We start from the raw sequence: 22,125 nt of genomic DNA, 5'->3' as shown, positions 1-22,125 counted from the left end.
TAAGTAATGGATTTTTTTTTCTTTTCTTTCTTACTTTCTATCATGGAAAATTTCAAACACAGAACAGTAGAGAGAACAGTAAAATAAACCTCATGTACTTATCTTCCTTCAACAACTTTCAAGACCAATCTTACTTCGTCTATATTCCACCTCCCTCCTACCCTTAACACATAAGTATACTAGATTGTGTTGAAACAAAACAGGATCTTTTTACATGGAAAATTTTAGTTTTTGAGAGAGAGTAAAAAGATTATATTAAGGCAATTCATTCAGAGTCTAAAATACCCACTTTGCTTATTTTCAGAAGCTAGGTTATACCACTGTCTTATTTATTTAGTTAACACCCAAATAGCATCCACTGTCTGAACACTTGCCTACTCACTCACTGTGCTGAATGTCCTAGCCTCACATTTGCTCCTCTGTAACAACAGTTCATTACATTCTAGCTAACAATGTTTAAAAGTATTGGGGGGGAAAAAAAAAGAGGATATAGCTAGGCCTAATTAAGTTATACTTGAACAAAAACAAGGGAGTGGGGAGAAAAGGATATTGAATGAGAATGTGAAAATTCTAATAACAAAAGAACTTCTATGTATTTTTTCTTATATATATTATTATTTCTATACATTTTTTCATGCCTAGATTAAAAAAAAATCCCACACAAATGTTTTGACATTTCTTAGTTTGGTGTGTATATAGTCTGTGAATATCAATGATGTAAAAATAATAGTAGGTAATAATTTTCAAAAATCATTCATCTGGAATTCAGAGCATTTTGATTATACAGAATTATGCATAAGCTAAATAAAACAGGATATTCATGAAAAATAAAATTTCAAGTGTCTTCCTTATTTGTCTAAAATTTCAAAGAATATAAGTTTTTGCACCTTTTTTTTTTTTTTTGCCAAGACTTGATATTTTGGGGAGTACATAATGAATCCTAAGGATATGCATATTAAAGAGCTATGTACATTATTACATTTTTGCATCCTCCTCAATTCCCAGCATGTAAGTGAAAATATTTTCCTAATGAATCCATCCAAGAATGCCAATGTTTGAAGTAGAATTGCTAAAAATTTTCTAAAATCATTCAAAATGCAATAGTTTTCACACTTACTGGATACACTAACCTTTGGGTTTTGGTGGCACAGGACCTACAAATCCAATATTGTCATAAAAGTTATGAATAGCGCTGGGATTAAAATGTGGTCCTGAAATATATAAAAAAGTAAGTATATATCAATGTTTATAGCTCAAAAATATATTTTTTTAAAAAGCAAACATTTTCTTTCTAAAAAAAATCACAGTATAAATAGAACAAATGCTTTTCACTTATTTTGTGCCTCTAATCTCAAATTAGATATAAGGATTTCAAAACAGCTGAGGTAAGTATAATACAGTACATAATAGAGGTCTAAGTGGTAAATTGGGGAAGAAGTCCAACTAATGCTAGTAAGACAATACCAGAATTCGAACTAGACCCCTGTTCTATGTGACAAGATAATCTAAAATTTAAAAATTTAAAATATAATTTTAAATGACTAAACATCATCATAAGCAACTAAGTGGCCTGGCCTCAAGTAAGTATAAAAATCTTGTACTAATGTAATATAATGGTTCAGATTTTAAACAAAAGGAACAAGTTCAAGAATCATAGTTTTCAGACTAGCACTAACTTTTTCTCTCCAAAGTTAAGATACGGCATTTTCCATGAATGTTCCAAGATAAACAGCTTACTTACTAAAATAAAATGAAATAAATCATCTTTCAGCTTAATGGGTTTTGGCAAATACTTCTGGGGGGGAAGGTAAGAGAAAATAAAAATCCAAGAGTTCTTTAGCCCTATCTGGCTCCAAAGTCAAATATGAAACAGTAAGATAACAACTGATAAGTCTGTTTCCAGCTACAGGAAGAGTTGGTAAGTTAATATGAAGAATTTCAGCTGAGTATGCGCTGAACTTTACCTCGGGCTTGAAAAAGATCAATTTCTTTGGTTAAGCAGTCAATGTCAATCTGGAGTTGTCTATTACAACTTCTCAACTGCTGCATTTCTTCAAGCTGAAAAATAATTCCATGTGAGAAGGATCTACATCGAATTCTTGTGTCATTAGTTCAGAAAAAGTAGAGTTTTGCAAGGGAAAAACAAGTATGAATTAAGAGCATTTCTAGCAAACTAGATCAAGCTTTTATACTTATGACAGATTGCCTATTCTCATGTTCAAGCACAGCAGTCACAACAGTTTTAGAAAGACTTACTGAAGGTATTTGGGATATGGAATTTGATCTTTTCAGACGCCTTCGAGTTAGATTATTTTCCATTTCATTGACCTCAGATTTTAGTTTATCCAGCTTTTTCTTTTGAATCTCAAGTTCTCTTTGAAGTCGTTCCATTCTGGCCTTCTGATGTACCAATAGAGCTGCAATACATATTAGTAACAATGAGGACCCTCCCAGTTTAGTCAATTAACCTTTAAACTGCCTTGGGAAAACAAAACAAATGCCTATTTCTGTAACAAACAAGAGGCTGCCAAGAATCCCAAAGATAACAATAAAACAAAATACTGAGAATTTAAACATTTAAAATTTCAAAAATTTTAACTTAAAACTTATTTTAATTATTTAGGCATGCAAATATCACTTTAATTTGAGAGGTGGTTTATATGGCCAAAGACAGTATTTTCGCCTACTGCTTCTCTACAGGCTCTAGTCAGTTAACCTACGTACTATTTTTAAATTCACATCAGACCCTTTGAAAGGATAAGCCTTCTACTCCAAAAAGTCTGACCTGTTTGGACTATGCATAAGGTATCCTAATATGAACATTTTACAGATATTTTAGAAGGGAATGTGGGTTAGGTTAAATCCATTTTGATGTCTGCAACAAATAAAACTGACTGATTTCAATTCACATGAATGTTAACATTAAATTGCTCAAACTGCAAATTAAAAACAATACCATTCAGATAAATCAAACATTTACATTTTCTTATAATCCAATTACACTTTGTGAAAATGTCTTTCTAAGATTTTTAAAGACAGAAAATAATCAATCAGTCTTGTCACATGAAGCTTATTAAGTCATAAAAACTGATACAAGTTCTTGCCATCTCTGGACAAGGTGAGCCTCACTTTTAAGGATACTGGACTGGAACTGAAGATACCTGAATCACTTCTATTAAAAGGCAGCTTAAGGGAGGGATAAATTAGGAGCTTGGGATTAACAGATACACACTACTAATATAAAACAGATAAACAACAGGGACCTAGTATATAGCACAAGGAACTATATTCAGTATCTTGTAATAAACTATAATGGAAAAGAACCTGAAAAAGGATACACACACACATATCTATAAATGAATCACTCTGCTGTACACCTGAAACTAACATATTGTAAGTCAACTATACTTCAATTTAAATTGAAAAATACTAAATTTAAATTCAATTAAATTAATAGAAAAGGCAGCATGGGATGGATGATGCTACCATGAGAAAACAGGAAGATCTGAAGTTACTGGAAAAGTACAGTAACTTCTAAAAATGAAAAATAGTAATTAAAAAGTCAAGCAGATTAAATAGATTAGATTAATGCTAAACACAGTCATCTTCAATCCAACTCAAATTTCCACGTATCTATAAGATAAGGAAAAGGCTACAGCACACTAAGGTACATTCAGGCCATTCAATCTAGCAGTGTACTTGAAACAGAATTGGGGTGTGGGGTGTGGGAAGCTAACTAGGCTGACGTACTTTAAAATGAACTTTAAATAGTAGATAATTTTTCCCAACAAAAATCTGACACTAATATAACCCACAAGTATTTCTCTCTGTAATTCTCCTTTCTGATTTACTGGAAGAAAAGAATACCAGGGCATTATGTTTCAAGTTGTAAAAACCAAGACTGATTTTGATACACAAATATCTTGGTATTCTTTCTCCTATTTTAATATATATTCTATGAATATAGGGAGGTGATTCTGGAGGTATACATGTTACTGGGAGAAAACTTGCTGTGTCTTTGCACATTCCTACCTATTCCCAAGCTTGTTTTGTCAGGCTTTTATTAATTTATTTTATTTGAATTGCAGAGGTCTATCCCTCTTATTTCCAAAATATTAGAATTCTGCACTAGGGTTTATTTATTCTCTTAAAAGAAGATGAGGGATGGGCTGTTATTTTCCGAGTAGGACAATGGAGGCACGGGGGGATGGGAGGGTATAGCTCAGTGGTAGAACACAGTGTTTAGCATGCATAAGGTCCTGGGTTCAATCCCTGGTACCTCCACTAAAAAAATACATATATGAATAAATAAACCTAGTTAACTCCCCTCCAAAAAAAGAAATACCGGGGCACAAAGTTGGAATGTAGGGCACAGCAAAGGAGAACTAAGAGTACATAATATACTTTCTTTCATTTCTAAACTCTGACTACCTACCAACTTATTTAAAAATAGTATTAATTAGACATTTGTTCAAATTAATGATTATTTAAAAGCAGCATTTCTTAAAACGAGTGGAGATTTTCTCCCTAAATGGTTTTTTATATATTTTCCTAAATATGTTAAAAAAAAAACTTTTAAAGACACATTTATTCAGTGGTTCTAATGACTACGTGATAATTTATGTTTGTGCTAAAATTAGAAATAAGATATAGATTTGTGATATATATAATTTTTAATTTAATTTTTAATTTTTTTGTTGTTGTTGGGGGAGTAATTAGTTTTACTTATTTATTTTTAGAGGAGGTAGTGGGGATTGAACCCATAACCTCATGCATGCTAAGCATGTGACCTACCGCTTGAGCTATACCCTCCCCCTTTTGTGATATTATTCAATATTATATATGGAGAGGGTATAAGAATAGATTTCCTGAGAAAATGAAACACAACTTATACTTTGAGTAGTCAAAATTTACCATGAGGGCAAGAGAGAACCTCAGGGTGAGAAGTTATTATAACAATAAGCCCCAGGCTGGTGATTTCCTTGGGGTAACTGGCAGAAGCAAATGCAAAGTGCTCTGGCAACCCCCTTCCACTACGAGGGAGCTAGTACTATGGGATCCACAAAGGAAAAATCTTCAGTGAAGAGCAGCTCTCCGTAGAAAAGTATGACCAAACAAGAAAACCATCTACTATGAGAATCAATGGCCCCAAAGGAGTTCCCCTAAACTTAAAGATTATATAATAGTCTGAAAGAAGCTATGGAAGTCTGCTTAAGATGATTATAACCATAACAGAAGAAACTAAAATATAATAAAAGAAAAAGTTGCTATGAATAAGATTTGGAAAAGTACCACCTCTCGAAAAGAAAAATAGTCACTGAAATGAAAAAGTCAAACAAATAGATTAAATAATAGATTAGATATAGTCAAAGACACATTTAGTGACCTGGAAGATAAATCTGTGATTATTACTCAGAATACACAGAAATTAAAGTGATGGGAAAAAAAAAAACATGAAAGGGGAGTTAAAAAATTTTACATAAATATAAAAAGCAGTTCCAAAAGGAGACAATAGAGAATGGAGAAGAGGCAAAATCTGATAGCTGGTAAAGAAAAGAAATATTCCAGAAGATAATGGAATAATTAGTTCCCCTAACTAAATTAGAGGAGGGATGAATAAAGAGATAAAGCTTGGGGAAATATACAAACCATGGATGGCTGCTTAAAGAACTACTAAAAATGTTTTTTGGTAAGAAGGAAATTAATATAAAAGGAAGAAATGAGATGAATAAATCTAAGAAAAAGTTCTAACTATAAAATGAAGGAAAAAGATCATGGCAGTGGGTGGGGTGGTACAGACTGTTTAAAACAAAGTAAAACTAAAATATTAGAAAAGAATAACAAGAAATTGGAAATACACAGATCAGAGGAAAAACATTCTAAGATTTTGAAAGTATTTAGAAAGAAAACTCCAATTTGCTAAATCAAATATACATGTTAAATATTCAGGGATCACCACTAGAGGAAGCTAAACAGAATACAGTTTCTAAACTAAAAGGAAAAGGAGAAATAAAGAAAATATGATTAAACTTAATGGTAGGAAAGGAGGGAAAAGAGAATTGGAAAAGCAAAAAATGACAGGAATAATTCCATATATAACAGTAATCACAATAAATCTAATTAAATGTATCTGTAAAGATACAAGAGATCAACAGCTACAGGCTGTTTATTAAAAAAAAATTTAAAACATAATTCACTAACCCATTTTTCAATATACTGAGAGCCTACAATGTGTCAGGCATTGTTGTAGGTACTCTGGAAATCAATGAACAAAACAGGTAAGAAACTCTGCCCTTCTGGAGCTTATATTACAGAGGTAGGAGAGATGGGGGGAGGGGTGGAGATAAGGGGGATGTGGCCCAAGAACAAAGCTCTAAAAACAAGGGGCTAGCAAACTATGGCCTAGAGACCCACCACAGCACAGAAAGGTTAAAAAAAAAAATAAAGGGGACTAAAGTAAAGTAATATTTTGCACTTTAGGCAGCACTCTAAGAGACACAAAGAGCAGCTAATTGCTGGAGATACATGAAGACTGTGATGCACTTAAGGCAACAACAAAATCCAAACCAAGCTCCCCTCCTGCCTAAATCGACTCAACCTCCTTCACACTAATATCCTGACAGGAAAAAAAGATATTCTAGTTTCTGGATGTAAATACTATTTATCTCAGTCTCTTCTGTTTCTTTACACACAATATTTGGCATTCAATAAAAAATTAAGAGATACATAGAAAAGCGAGAGAAAAAAATCCAACTTATCATAAAGAGAGAAAGCAATCAATAGAACCATACTCAAAGAGCACCCAGATGCTGAAAGTACTTGTCAGAGAATTTAAAAATAACTGATTAACATGTTGAAGGATCTAGGTAAAAAGGTAGACAGCATGTAGGAGCTGATGGGGTAATTCGAGAAGAGAGATGGCAATTACAAAAAAAAAAGTCAAATGCTAGAAATAAATATGGTTATCAGAGATAAAGAATTCCTTCAACAGGCTTACCAGCACTCTGGATACAGAAGAATCAGTGAACTTGAAGACAGGGGTTACCCAAATTAAACACAAAGAAAAAGAGGGAAAAAGAACAAAGTACCTAAGAGGTGAGAAACGACATCAGTCTATAGTGTAAAATACATGTAATTGGTGAAGGAGAACAGAAAAATAAGGCAGAAGAAATATGTGAGGAGATAATGGCTAAACATTTTCTAAAATTAATGAAAGACACTAAACCACAGATCTAAGAAGCCCAGAGATCTCCAAGTAAACAGTAAAGCAAAATAAAGCAAAACCTAGACACATCATAGTCAAACTACTGAAAACCAAAGATACAGAGAAAACCTTGAAGGCAGCTAGAGATATTCTGAAATTGATATATGACGCAAATATAAAATTGAAATAAAGTCAGTGTAGCAATATTCATTTCAGGAAAAAAAGCTGAAAGCTACATAGAAGGCCTACATTAGGAGATAAAAATCTGATTCAGAAAAAGATTTAGGAGAGAAGAAGGAGTCACAATTGCTAAAGGTACTGTCATAAGTATGTTTTGAAGTTTAAGAGTAAATTCTTCAGAATGTTTCTGAAACAGAAGAAATACTACATCTTTGGGAATTCACATAGAAAGGAGGTTCTGCAATGGCTAAAGATGTGGCCTGCCTTTGGGAGTAAAGGCAAGATAACTACTATGATTAGACTGAAACCCTAAACTAAAATACTGTGAATCCACTATTTTAGAACTTCTTTAAGAAATCTTTTTTTCTAGTGAAAACAAAATCGTAAAGCAGAGTTATGACTGTATTAGAAATGACAAACCTAATCTTTAGACTATTCAGGATCTCTTAAGTATGTCTTAATTATAAACAAGCTAAAAAATGCTCTGAATATAGTAGAAGAGAGATGTGATCTTGATTTCTCTATTAAGTGCCTGGATTTTCATGTGTGTAGTTCATTTTTCATTTGTGGTACGGCATTTTTAGATAGGAATCTGAGAAAGATGAATTACAAAGGAGTGTCAAGGCGAATTTCTAAAAAAAAACCCTATGAAAATTCAGCTAAAGCTAAACTTTTTTTCTCTAGTTATGGTTTTGACTGCAATTTTAACCTTTACTGTACAAAATATGACATAAGACACATCCACTAAGAAACATTACTAGACTTATAATAAAGAATAATAATTACAGTGTTTATTTATGAACACTTTGGCTCTAATCAGCTTCCACTAAATGAAAAAGAGTTGGGGGTTGATTGGGGAGAAAGAAATATGACAATTATACTTTCAGGGTCCAAAAGAAGGAGATAGCTTCAGAAGAGAGTCAGGAAGGCTTACAAAACAAGGGCTGTAGTTGTGGGATGAGGCTAGAAAATTTCATCTCTGTTATGGGAAATGACTATGAACAGGAATTTGAATAAATCCTTTAGACTGGCTTTTTGGGTTTTCTTTGTTTTGGCATATGAAAAGACTGTTACAAACAAAATAATATCAACTACACATACAGATGAATTAGGCTCATGCACAATCTAGTAATATGTACTTAGACAGAAGGGGTAATTTGTTACACAGACTCCAGTGGGTAAGCTAAAGGAAAAACTCTCGTCATTCCTATCGTTAATTTACATATGGACTAACATGGAATTTAAAAGCCAAATATGAAGAATCAGTTATATCAGACAGGACTTTGATGTAAAGATGACTGACCGAGCATTGTATTTATATAAAGATGATTAAGCATTGTATTTATATAATCTTCCTCCTGGAACCCCATGAAAATGACAGAGAACTAAAACTGACAGAATCCAACAATGGCATAAAGGAAGAAGGCAATTTATTGACAAGAGACTTCAACGAGTTTCTGGAAGGCTGAAAGCAGATGAAGTGGGGAAGACTAATGAAGTAGGGCGGAGAAGGCTACAGTCTCATCATAGACAAGGAGAAAAACCACAGACAACCTTACCCTGCAGAAATCTAGAGGCTCTCGGCTTTGAGGAACGCAGGTAACAGCAGGAGGCAGAAGTGAGGAAGGACAAGAAGGGGGCTTAACTGGATGTCTGCTCACAGAATGGTCAACCTCTCCTTATCCTACGGAAGGGCAGATTAGCTGCATGCTTATTCTTAAGGTTCCCCCAAAACCATTTCTCAAGCTGGTGCCCATACACAAAGAATGCTAGGTAGTGATGGTGAAGTGTTCTCTTGTAGCAGATGGCTCCTCACTTAGTCATTCATCACAAAGCAAAGCTGACCAAGTGACTAAGTCTCACTTTCTTACACAGGGTTTTCAGTTAGCCTTCATGGTCCTTCATTCCTAAACATGAACTACTGGCCAAGATTACCACACATCTGAGGAACATTTGACATGTCAAAGATCTCGATAAACAAAGAGAAAGGTTTAACCCAGATTAAGTGGAGATAATTTAGGAGAGACGAGAACTTAATTTCTAATTACTATCATTAAGATATCTGAGACAAGAAGCACTCATAAACAACAATATGCTAGGAAAAAGGAACCAGAGAACTAATTCTTAGAAATTAAAAACCTCACTGCTAAAATAAACATTTCATACATGGGTTGAAAGTAGATTTAAGGAAATCTCAACAATAGAACAGAAAGACGAGCAGGTGAAATATATTGAGAATATGACAGTGAGAAATGAACAGAAAATTGGCCCAGGATGTTAAATAGCTGATTAAAATAAGTTCTAGATAGAGACAATGAGAAACTGGAAGCAGAAGATTTCCAGGTCTGAAGGGAGACACTAGCCTTTAAACTGAATGGGTCCAGTGAATGTAGAACAAGGATGAGTTAAAAAAAGAAAAAAAAAAAAAGGACCTACACTTACACATATCATTGTGGTTACAGACTACCATATAAAAAACATATATGTATACAAATATGTACACTTTGATAAAATTAAAATATCTAATTATATACAAGTAGTTAGACCATAATAAGGAATAGGTAAAGACTGTGCTGCAGCTTCATTTGTGATATTTGCATTGTAATATTTTATTCAGCCAAAAGCACATTAAATTTCTGCTATTCTGGAATCCAAAATAATCTGAATAGTAATGGAGTTTAAGTTTATTTTTGTACTACTTGTTCAAAGGACATTAAATAAATTAATATCATGAATATCAATAAATTAATATCATGAATGAAGTATGAAACAAGAAAACAAAGTTAAGGGAACAAACTACTTCAAGAGCTTATATATGATTATTTTCTACTTACAAATTATTATCACATTAAAGGGGAATCTCTTTTTGTCAGATGAGTCCATTTCATTTTTCACTTGGAAAAATTCAGTATTTTAGATTTTTCATTATTAAGTACATCTCTCAATTAAACTGCCATCTCCTTGAGGGTAAACATTTTTGTATCACCTACTATCTAGTTTTAACCCTGAAAACTATAGGCAACTGATAAATATCTACTAAATGTAAAATAATAACAAGAATTTGACTTTTAATGGATAGTAAAATACTAATTTTATGTCCAAGAAATAGAAATATTGGTAAAACAAAAACTTATTTATTTTCAAGTCTCCTTGAATGTTTACTTTTAATATTTTTTTAACATTTTTTATTGATTTATAATCATTTTACAATGTTGTGTCAATACTTTTAATATTTTTTACTTAGCAAGATTTACTACATTGTGAAATATGGCAAGGCTTTTCTGCTGACACTGCAGAAAGATGGCTCTTTTATATGCTAGTTCTACCAAAGAAATAAGGAATGTATTTACTATTTCAATCATACAATGATTCCAAACTTAACTTCTACTCAGTGTCCTTAAATAGATTAAAAAAAGGAGGAAGACTAACAGATAGAGGAAAAAAAATCAGTACCTTTTAAATCTTCTTCAGTCAAAATTTAATTTTAATGGATAAAGATTTAAGCATGCAACTCCCTCTGGTGGTGGTTAAAACAACTGACAGGTAATTCAAATACATACTGGGACTCTTGAAGCATTCCCTACAGGCACACTAGATGTTTCATACAGCAATTTCAGAAAACTTAGAATTTTTACCCAACTTTTGCCAGCTTCCAATAAACAATGGAGACAATTTCTTAGTTATTCAACTTTATTTGTAAATAGAAAAAACCCTGAAGTTTCAGACAGTGTTACTAATTTTAGGCTTTTTGTAAGTGTAAATGACACCTAATTTCTTCACAAGTTAAAAAAAAAAAAAGGCAGAGAATTGAATGTGTATATTAAAAAAAGCCTTTTCCACTGGAAAACATACCCAAGCATTTATGGATACAAAGATCTTAGGCTTAATAGAAAAAAAAAGAAGAGGAAGAAGAGAGAAAGTTTGCCATTGGAAATGTAAAACACTTGTTTCTTGTATCTTTAAAATTTTTGTCCATCAGGACAATTTTAGATGCCTAAGTCAGGTACATGCCTAAGTCATTGTACCTAACAAGTCACAATGTCAGATTCTAAAATAAATCAAGATTTTTCTACTCTCTACCTGCTGACAGCAGAGATTTCTAGGTGTCTTATACACTACTGTATAATTACAGTCACTTATTTGGTGACTGAGTCAAGAAAGACTCAGAGATGGCAGTTACTCTTTAAAATAAAGCATGCTGATGTTTTAATTATTTTGCTCCTTTTAAGGACAGTATGAAGTCAGACCCTGCAACAATGCTGCAACTGGGGCTATAATCTGGGCAAGACGTTTTACCATAAAACTATGAATAATGATGCTTAATCTTTGTAATTGTTTTTAAGAAATTTAAATTATTTATATATTAGTATTAATAACAGATGAACATGGGACTGCTGCTAGATAACTTTGTTGGCATTTATTTGCACATAATTAAGACTCTGCATGCAATCTTAAGATATAGATACTAAGACTTTCAGTTTAGAGAAAAAGAAAACAGGCCTAGAGACACCAGAAGTGCCTCAAGGAAACAGAACTAGATGAACCATGGTAGGAACTGGGGGTGTTCACAGCTTAGAAAGGTGTATACTTTACCAGAGGGTATGGCAGTTATTTTCAAGTTTTTGAAGGGATGTCACATGAGAGAGAAATGAGGCCAGTTCAATATAGTGTCAAGAAGTATCACTATAGCTAAAGAAAAGATACAAGATTTCTGTTCTTTTTTCAAAATCTTGAACTAGAGAAGAGCTTTCTAAATAAGATATAAGCAAAACCCAGAAGCCAGAAGGAAAAAATATTAATAAGTTTGAATATACAAAAGTAAAAACATATTAGAAAAAAACAGATTAGGCACAAAACAAGCAAGTTCACAAAATAAGAAATACAAGTGGCTTAAAAATTAATATATGAAAGGATGCTTAGCCTCACTCATATTTAAAGATGCAAATTAAAAAACACCTGAACAGTACATTTTAACCTATCAGACCTGACAAAGATGTATTTTTTTCAATCACTTACACAATGATGGGTGGAGAGAAGAGAAAAGAACATTTTTATAAGTGTTGCCAAAAATGCTCCCCATTTATAAATATGGGAGCATAAGCTGGCAGAATCTCTTTAGAGGGTCTCAAAATTAAAACTGGCAACCCGTACTGAGGCAGTCATTAGCGTCCTTCACCAACTATTTCTGGCGCTCTGCCTTCCAGGTATACCACAGAATTGTGCCTCCCCCTTTACTCTGAATTAGGTATGGCTACATGGACTTGTCTTTTCTGAAGAGTAACGTGTTGGAGCTGAATGAGGAGTCTGTTCTGACATGCTGTATTTCCTTTGTCTTGCCTGAACAAGGACGGAAGCATGCAGATGTAGCTTTCCTCGACCTGTGTACCTGAGTGAGGATGATGCAGAACAGAGCCCACCAGCTAATCTATGTCAAGTGAGCTAGAAATAAACCTTTGTTGTTTAAAGATACAGTTTGTTACAGCAGCATAACCAAGCCTAAATGATGTATCTATCAAAATTTAAAATATACATATCCTTTGACCCAGCAGTTTTCCACTCCTGGTAATCTCTTCTGCCAAAATACATGAGTGTGGGCAAAATTTGTATACACAAGGTTTTTACTACAGTAGTTTGTAAAAGCAAGACCTTAAGGTTTGTAAGAAAGGACTGGTTATAGACTATGGTATAAAATACTATGCAGTCATTTTAAAAAGAAGCAGATATGCAATTCCTGACAGGGACTACTCTCAAGAAGATAAAAACAAACAAACAAACAAAAAATGAGAACGACAGAAAGCAAAATACTATGTTCCATTTTCAATTTCTAGAAGAATACAAAATGAATTTTTTGAGAGTAACTTGGTTGTCTCTGGTGAAGGGAACTTTCTATCATAAACCCTTTTGACCTGTTTGCATTTTTAAAAAAATCAAGTATATTTAGAAAAGTATTTTAGTGTAATCCCTATAGAATCCCAGATAACTTCTTTGTAGAAATTGACAAGCTGATTCTAAAATATATATGGAATAGCAGGAGACTCCAAACAGCCAATCTTAAAAAAGAACAAAGTAGAATTTACATGCTCCAATTTCAAAACTTACTAGAAAGTAACAATAATCAAGACAGAGTAGCAATGGCATAAGGACAGACATACAGATAATAAAATAAGAGAACTGAGAGTCCAGGAATAAACCCATGTGTTTATAATCAACTAATTTTCTACAAGGGTCCCAATACCATTCAACAGGGAAAGAAGTCTTTTCAACAAATGGTACCGGGACATCTGGACTGTCACATGCAAAAGAATGAAGTTAGACCCTTATTTCATACCATTATACAGAAATTAACTCAAAATAGATGAAAGACCAAAAGTTAAGCTCTAAAACCATAAAACGCTTAGTAGAAAACAGGGGTAAATCCTCATGGCCTTGGATTTGGCAATTGATTCTGTGATATGACACTAAAAATATGAAATAAAAGGGAAACAATGAAAAGGAAAACATAAATTGGACTTCAGCAAAATTAAAAACTTGTGCAGAAAGAGACACTACCAAAAAAGTGAAAAAATGACTCAGAATGGGTAAAAATAATTGCAAAACATTAGGGACTTATATCTAGAATATATAAAGAACTCACACAACTCAGTTAATAAAAACAAATAACCCAATTAAAAAATAGGCAAAGGATAGAAATAGGTATTTCTCCAGAGAAAATATACAAATAGCCAATAAGCACATGAAATGATCCTTGACATCATTAGCTAGAGAAAAATAAATCAAAACCACGAGACACCACTTTACAGCCACTAGGACAGCAAGAATCAAAGAAAATAGCAACTGCGGTGAAGGATGTGGAGCAATCAAAACCTTCACACACTGCTGGGGGGAATGCAAAATGGTACGGCCACTTTGGAAAACAGTCTGGCAGTTCCTCAACGGTTAAACAAAGAATTACCATATGATCCAAGAATTCACTCCTATATATTCAAGAGAAATAAAAAATAAATGTTCACAAAAATGTGTACATGAATATTTATAGCAGCATTATTCATAATAGCCAAAAGGTGAAAACAATCTAAATGTCCATTAACTGATAAATGAATAAACAAAACGTAGTATATCTATACAATGGTATAATGGGCCACCAAAAAAACACAAGCTACAACTTTTAAAACTTTTAAAACATGCTAAATGAGAAAAGCTAGTCACAAAAGACTGTATTAAGTAATTCCATTTATATGAAGTGTCCAGAATATGTAAATCTACAGAGACAGAAAGGAGATGAGCGATTGCTTAGAGCTGTGGGCACGGTGACAGGACAAGGAGGTAGGTATGGAGTTTCTTTTTGAGGTGATGAGAATGTTCTAATATTGGTTGTGGTGATCGTGATCGTTGCACATATATGATTGTACTAAAAATCACTGACTGGTACACTGTAACTCAGTGAACTGCATGGGATGTTAACTCTATCTCAGTAAATATTAAAATAATGACTACATCCCCATAGAATATCTTTGTTATATATACTGTAGAGTATGTATAGACTATATAATCCCACATATATTTATGTATAGTCATATGCATATTGTGTTCCCATAAAAAAAGTGTGTGTGAGAATGTGTGTGTGTATATGTTATTACAAAGGGAAAGAGGATAAAGAACTGCTAATGGAGATGACATCTGATAAATAAATGGTGGGATGGCTGGAGGAAGGGATAGGTTAGGGGCCAAAAGGAGACAAATTTTTATTGTATCTTCCTTTTTTGGGGGTTAAATTGGGTTAAATTTCTTTTATCATGTGCATATGTTATTTTCATAATGTTTTTAAAAAAGATTGATTTAATACAGGAAATAACTTGCTAGTAAGAAGAACTCTTCAAAAATGTTATGTGCTATCTTAGGAGGCCATTTGTTTCTCATAAGGTATCCAAGTACAGAATGGCTTTACACTTGACAGGGACCCTGCAGGACCAATTGCTGAATGGGTAAGTGGACCGGATAACCTTTGTTGCAGAGTTCTAGATTATGTTTAAACTCTCTTCCAATGCTGAGATTTATTCCAAATTAAAAAGGCAGTTAGTTTTAAGACTAGGAAGAACATATCTATAAGGAGGGCAGATTCAGAAAAAAGAATTCTTTAAGTGGTTTGATGTCAATTAAGTTCATTACTCAGTTAATTATTTAATGTGATCTCAATGTCACCACAAGTCAAAGTTCGAAAAAAGGCATTTCCAATCAGCAGATGAATAAACTAAAGCAGATGAATAAGATAAAGTCAAAGTGCACATTTAATTTAATTCATATTTCCTTTTGAAAAGGATATCTAGCTCCCTCAATTTTTGTCATGAGCAGCACTTTTACTAAATCTTGTTAAATAGAAAAGTAGTGTCATCTGGAGAGAAGTACTGGTGAAAAAATGACAAGGAATGAGAAATAAAAAGCTCAAGAAGCTAATTTTCATCTCAGTTTTTCTTATTTGTACTTCTATTTTAGGTTCAAAGTCAAAGCTATTGCCTAACAATATGGTAAGATCATAAATATAACTGGAAAAACAGTATTAAAGTATCATTAAAAATGCTTATGATTTTATATACGTAATTAAAAAAACACAATTTACTAGCTAGATCAATATCATAGATGATTTCTGTAGAGAAAATAGAGAAGAAGAAATCATTTTTTGGTAGCAACGTTAGTTATGGAAGAGCCTCTGGCAATTGTAACAAATACAGAAAGTAGGCTATTTCCCACTGCCACCATGAAAATTGGTTTGAATGAGTGAAGCACTTGCTCTTTGTATCTATAGAAGTTGTCAGTGTTACAAAAAGCATACTTATATGAATGGAAAAGGATACCAGAAAGTCTCGGAATACAGTGAATGAAAAAAGTATTTATTGGCACTTTTCAGAAGTCAGGAAGAGTCAGGTGGTATGGCTCAAGGAGGGGAAAATGTAGTTTTCTGGCCTTACTACTGATAAACAATTTTCCCTTCAATATTTGTTCTTAGCAGGTAAAATAAGAGTCTTCTTCCTATTGATAGAATTTGAAATGAAATCTCTAACTTGAATTTATTCTTTCTATTTGGGGTTTATTTTTGCTTCTGATACTTGTAGTACTTTAATGACTAAAGTGTAATTTATTTCCTTTACTTGGTGCTGAGATGAGCAGTATCCTGGTAGAAGTTTCATTAATTTACCTCCTTTTCTCATGCTATAGCAGAGGGCATATCAAGCAATATATCTTTTATAAATATGAATTCTCGTTTTTGAAATTTTTATTTTAGTATATTTTGATTTCAAATATTAAATATAAATATAATGCATTTTGGATACCAAATTTATTTACGTATGTTCTCTCCTCAATTTGAGAAAAATATTTTCCTATGATTCTAGTATCTGAATCAAATTATTTTTCTACTCTGAAACAGTATGTTTCAGGAGTTTTAGAAAGATCAATTTCACTGTAGGAGGCAGAGATGTTTCTTTTCTCTTTATTACCTATACCACACAAATTAGAGTTCAGAAAAGATCCTTACTTAAAGATTAGTATTATTCAGGTCACCTCATTTAGTGCTGTGTAAAACTGTAGAGCATCACACATGTACAAGCTAACATCATAAGAGATGCATTTTTCAGAAAAGAACAGTCCTTTGATTTGACTGAACCAAGTCACTGAAACGCCAGATCAAGATTTCGACACTGGGTGATGTATAAACCTGGGTCAACACCAGTTCCATAGTGAACAGAAGGAAATGAGATAAAAGCACCCACCCAATACAGTATGCATGTGCACAGATAACACAAAGGTACACAGCCATATGAATGTTAGGAAATTCCCTATACATATAGGTATGTTTAAAGAAACTGATCGTGGTTGTTAGAGCAGTCCAAAGGTTGTTAGACAAGTAATCTGAATGGCTGATTCTGGGGAACCCTGCTTTTTTGGTAGGCTTGAGTTCTCGAAACCAGAATCCCCACTCATTAGCAAATTCTTTTACCTTCTTTATAAAAAGGTGCTCACTACACCCACCCACAGTATTACTTTATTGTTTCAAGTTATTTCTAATTATATCTATATATATTGATTTCTTTCCTGATAACTGCCTGTTTGATTTATTTTTATTGAGTGATCTTTTAGCTCCACGCTTCTCAAACTGACGCACACGTGGCCTTTACAGTGGAGCACCAGGGGCTATACGAAGCTATAAGATAAATGTGAAGCATCTTTCCAGAGAGTTTATTTTGAAAATCTGGAAAGACATAGTGCTGTAGTTAAAAGTGTCCCGTGGGCTCTGTTGTCAACTGCCTTGTTAGAATCTTGACTCTGCCACCTGTCCTTTGGCTAAATTCTTAACCTATCTGTTCCTGAGTATTTTACGCTGAATATATGAAGAACACTAGTGCCTACTTTATAGCTGGCTGTAAGAAATGAATGGGCTTTCAGAACAGCGTCTAGCATATAGTAAGCATTCAGTAGGTTTTAGTTGTTATGTATCTTGGTATCAGATTATTCATTTCCCCCTCCTTGAGCAAATATAAACAAGGATGGAGAGACAGGAAATGCTGGGGGATGGATTTAGATAGGGAGATCAGGGATCACTGAAAAGGTGACTTTTGATTAAGGACCTGAAAGGAGTGAGGGACTTAACTGTGGATTCTGGGAGGAAAGAATTTCAGACAGAGGGAATAGCAAGTGCAAAGGGCCTAAGGTATGCCTTGTATGTTTAAGGAATAAAGGCCAGTAGGGCTAGAACAGAGTGAGGTGGTGGAAAGGAAAACTAGTGGCGGAGAGGCAGTCAATCATGTAAGACTCTGTAGCCTTTACTTTGAAAGAGATAGCTATCATGTGCAGATATAATATGAATTATGCTTTGGGGGGGTTTATAAATGACAGAAATTTATTTTTTACAGTTCTGGAGGCTGGAAGTCCAAGATCAAGGCACCACCAGCATGGTAAACATGAGCACTCTCTTCCTGGTTCATAGCTGGCACGTTCTTGCTGGGTTCCCACACGGTGGAATTGGGCAAGAGGTCTCTCTAAAGCCTCTTTCCTAGGAGCACTAATCCCATTTATGTGAGCTCTTCCCTCATGACCTAATCACCTCACAAAGGGCCCCCATCTCCTAATAGCATCATCTTTCAATTTTGGGAAAATACATTCAGACCATGGCACCTGTGAAGGCTTGGAAACTCACTGTTTGCACATACAGACATTAACTGTAGGCCACTCAATTATCCTTCAAATTTGAGACCTGGGCACTGAGATGACAGAATATAAATGGTTTGCCATAAATGCATCAACACAATCATCTTCAAATTAATGATACGTCAAACAGCATCATATTTAGAACCAAAGAAAAGCACATTGTTTTTTTATTATAGGTATAGTTCATAATAATATTAAACATCATAGGTGTTCAATAATTTTTAAGGTGAAATATGATTTTTTTTTTTTTTGCTTTTAAAACTATTTCTGTGGCGGCTGAGTTAAAAGAAGACCATAAAAAGGAAAGGGTGAAAGCAGGTGGGCTACTGCAGTAACCATCAGAGAGATGATGGTGGCTCAGACCAGGTAATGACAATGGCTGGGAATGGTTAAAAAAGAAAAAAAGAGAGGTCTTGATATACTTTGAAGGTTAAGATTGACAGGATTTATTGTCAATTACAAGTGAAATGTGAAAGAAGGAATGAGTCAAGGGTATTTCTGAAGTTTCTGGCCTGGTTAAGTTTCCATTAATTGAGATGGGAAGAGTAAGTTGGGGGCAATGTCAAAAGTTGCTTTAGACATAGTTAACCTGAGATGCCTCGTCAACATTCAAATGGAGATGTTAAGTAGGTAGTTAAACAAACTGCTTAAAATTCAGGGAGTAAGTCCAGGTTAGAGTTACAAATTTGGGAGTTATTAGCATATAATAATATTTAAAGTCATGAGGCTGACTGAGATTATCTAGGGAAGAAAGGAAGCCCAATGACTGAGCTGAGGCTTTGATCTCACTTCTTTGAACAAAGAGGTGAAAGGTCAGAGAAATGAGGAAGAACTAGCAAAGAATAAAAGGAGAGGTGGAATCCATCCTTCAGTAAGTCAAGTGAACAAAATATTTCACAGAGAAGAGGGTGCTTAACTGACACATATCAATGAAGACAAGGGCTGAAAACCTCTAGCTTTAGTAACGATGCTGCCACTGATGGCCTTGAAAGGAGCAGCTGTGGCTGACTGTGGTGGGAAAAGTGCTGACTAGAGGAGATTCAAGACAGAATGGGAGAAAGACTGAAGACAGCAAGTTTAACTAACACTTTAATTTATACTCCAGTTAAATATGAATATTGTATATCTACTTCAATCAAAAATTCCTCTTATCAAATTATCTGCATATAAAAATTTACTCTCTGGGTGGGTTGGGGAGAGGGAGAAATAGGTGAGGGAGATTAAGAGGTACAAACTTTCAGTTACAAAATATTGAGTCACAGGTATGAAATGTACAGTATGGGGAATACAGTCAATAATTATATAATATTTTGTTTGGTGAAAGATGACAACTAGACTTATCATCGTGATCACTTCAAAATGTATGGAAATAGCGAATCACCATGCTGTGTACCAGGAACTAACACAGTGTAGCGGGTCAATCACACTTCAAAAACAAACAAACAAATTCAGAAAAAGAGATCAAATTCATGGTTGTCAGAGGCAGGGGGTGGGCTTGGGGTGGGGAGTGGTGGAGGGAGGGGGAATTAGATGAAAGTAGTCAAAAGGTACAAACTTGCATTTATAAATAAGTACCAGGGATGTAATGTACAACACAATAAAGATAATGAATACTGTTGTACATTGTAAATGAAAGCTGTTAAGAGTCAATCCTAAGAGTTCTCATCAGAAGGAAAAAAAAATTAAATCTACTTCTTTAGTGTTGTATCTATATGAGATGATGGGTGTTCAGTAAACCTACTGTGGTAATCATTTCATGATGTATGTAAGTCAAAACATTCTGTTGTACACCTTAAGCTTATACAGTGCTGTATGGCAATTATATCTCAAAAAAACTGGAAGAAAAAAAATGCTCTCCATTTAAAAGTCAGCAACTATTCAAACATAGGAAATCTATTTTGATGGAAGGAGAGCAGAAGAAAGGACTCTGGGGGAAGAATAGGAATTAAATATCAGTGGCAAAAATAATGGTATATTAAAAATCATTTACTTCCAAAACTAAACAAAAATGGTTCCAATTTAGTCACAGACACATGGAAAATTAAAAAAGTTTTAGCACAATTTCTAGTGAAATCAGAATGACCCACGGACTTTTAAAACACAGGTGCACCCATGCACACATGCACCTCTAGGCTTCACCATTCAGAAACTCTAACTGAGCAAGTTTGGGCTGAGCCTGGGCATTTTTATTTTCTGAAAGCTCCATAGGTGATAGTGGAATCTGAAAACACCACAGCCCAGCTTGGGTTGGGAATCACTAGAATATAACTGTTTAAAACATTAAAAAAACCAGAATAGTCAGGCTCCTTTAAGAAACTCTAAAGTAAAATCACTATTTTTAGAAATTTTAAAAAGGACAAGGGGTACTAGTGGTAGCAGGGGGCTACATACTGCATGGGGGTGATGATATAGTATTTTCCAACCTGCAATACTTGGAACAATTCATGGTGATACAAAGATGACTGAGACACATCCTTACCCTAAAGGACTCCAGCTAATCCATAAAACTTGCGTCAATATTCAAGAAAACAAACACTTATCCTCCACTTTTTTATCTGAATGAGTTTAACAATTCCCTGTCAGAGATTAAATAACTTACAGGGTCAGATAAAATATCACATGATAGAAATTACCTAACTCAATTAATATAAATACAATTTAGTATTATGCCAACATTAACTAGTCTAATTCATAAAAGGATAATCATAGTTAGAACTAACACTCTTATTCACAGTTCCAAATAAAAAGAAAGGTTGCATTAACTGATGTTTAAGGGAGGCTGAAAGAATCAACCATCAGAAACAAGATTCAAATTTCTCTTTGAGTTATTCAAGAACTTGTAGCAATTTAAACTTTGATATAAAATAAAAGTAACAATGTTGTATTAGGAAAATGAAGAATAGAGAATTATTCTAGTCAAAGAAGGCACATTTACTTGTCAGTCAGTCCACTAATCTCTTACTAAAATGTGTGTTTTCCAATTTCTATAAAATAAGAGTAATTTCATTTGAAGGAACCAATCAGATAGTGACTATTTTATGAGCCCCCAACTGTTGTTCAAAGTTTTTGTCTTTGTGTTTGTTTGCTTATTTCTTTATTTGTGTGAGAACTAAGTGGATTTCCTAATCTCAAGACCTCTACAGTCTGTAGGCAGATAAATTCATGCTAAAATCAAGTATTTACATTCTCAGTTAGAAGGATGTGGTGAGTTAAAGTTTGAAAGTAAGCTGGCTTCATGCAAGCAGTGTATTCTAGTGCAGAGAAGAAATGTATCTAATTAAACAAGAAAATGTGATTGAAATTAAGCAAGAGAAAATTCAAAGAGGTACCTAATGCAGTGGTTTTTCAGAGTGGGGAGCTGTGAAAAATTACTCATGCCAGGACTCCATCCCAGAGATTCTGTTCCCATTGTTTTGGGATGGAACCCAGGCATAAGTATTTTTGTAGTTTCTCCAGGCAAATGTAAGGTCTATTTTGTTATTTTCACTTGAATTACTACTGTATTCTTTGGAAATAAATAAATTTAACAAGAGCAGAAAAAA

The 22,125-nt window shown here is 33.8% G+C and overlaps 1 protein-coding gene across 5 annotated transcripts in view; it reads right to left on the bottom strand.

The window, feature by feature from the left end:
* TAB2 (TGF-beta activated kinase 1 (MAP3K7) binding protein 2) overlaps positions 1-22,125 on the bottom strand; it is a 76,322-nt gene that overhangs the window by 4,263 nt on the left and 49,934 nt on the right. For 2 of the 5 annotated variants that reach the window (XM_032485119.1, XM_032485120.1), the window contains 3 exons: positions 2,257-2,417; positions 1,965-2,058; positions 1,131-1,211 (listed from right to left, as the gene is read on the bottom strand). In XM_032485119.1, the coding sequence (XP_032341010.1) occupies positions 1,131-1,211; positions 1,965-2,058; positions 2,257-2,417 (336 nt within the window). Of the gene's footprint in view, positions 1-1,117; positions 1,212-1,964; positions 2,059-2,256; positions 2,418-22,125 lie in introns of all 5 variants that reach the window. The other 3 variants (XM_032485121.1, XM_032485122.1, XM_032485123.1) reach the window with 3 other exon arrangements.

The sequence above is a fragment of the Camelus ferus genome, chromosome 8 (assembly GCF_009834535.1).
Source record: "Camelus ferus isolate YT-003-E chromosome 8, BCGSAC_Cfer_1.0, whole genome shotgun sequence".
Taxonomy (NCBI): Eukaryota; Metazoa; Chordata; class Mammalia; order Artiodactyla; family Camelidae; genus Camelus; species Camelus ferus.
This window is presented reverse-complemented; position numbering and strand designations above follow the sequence as displayed.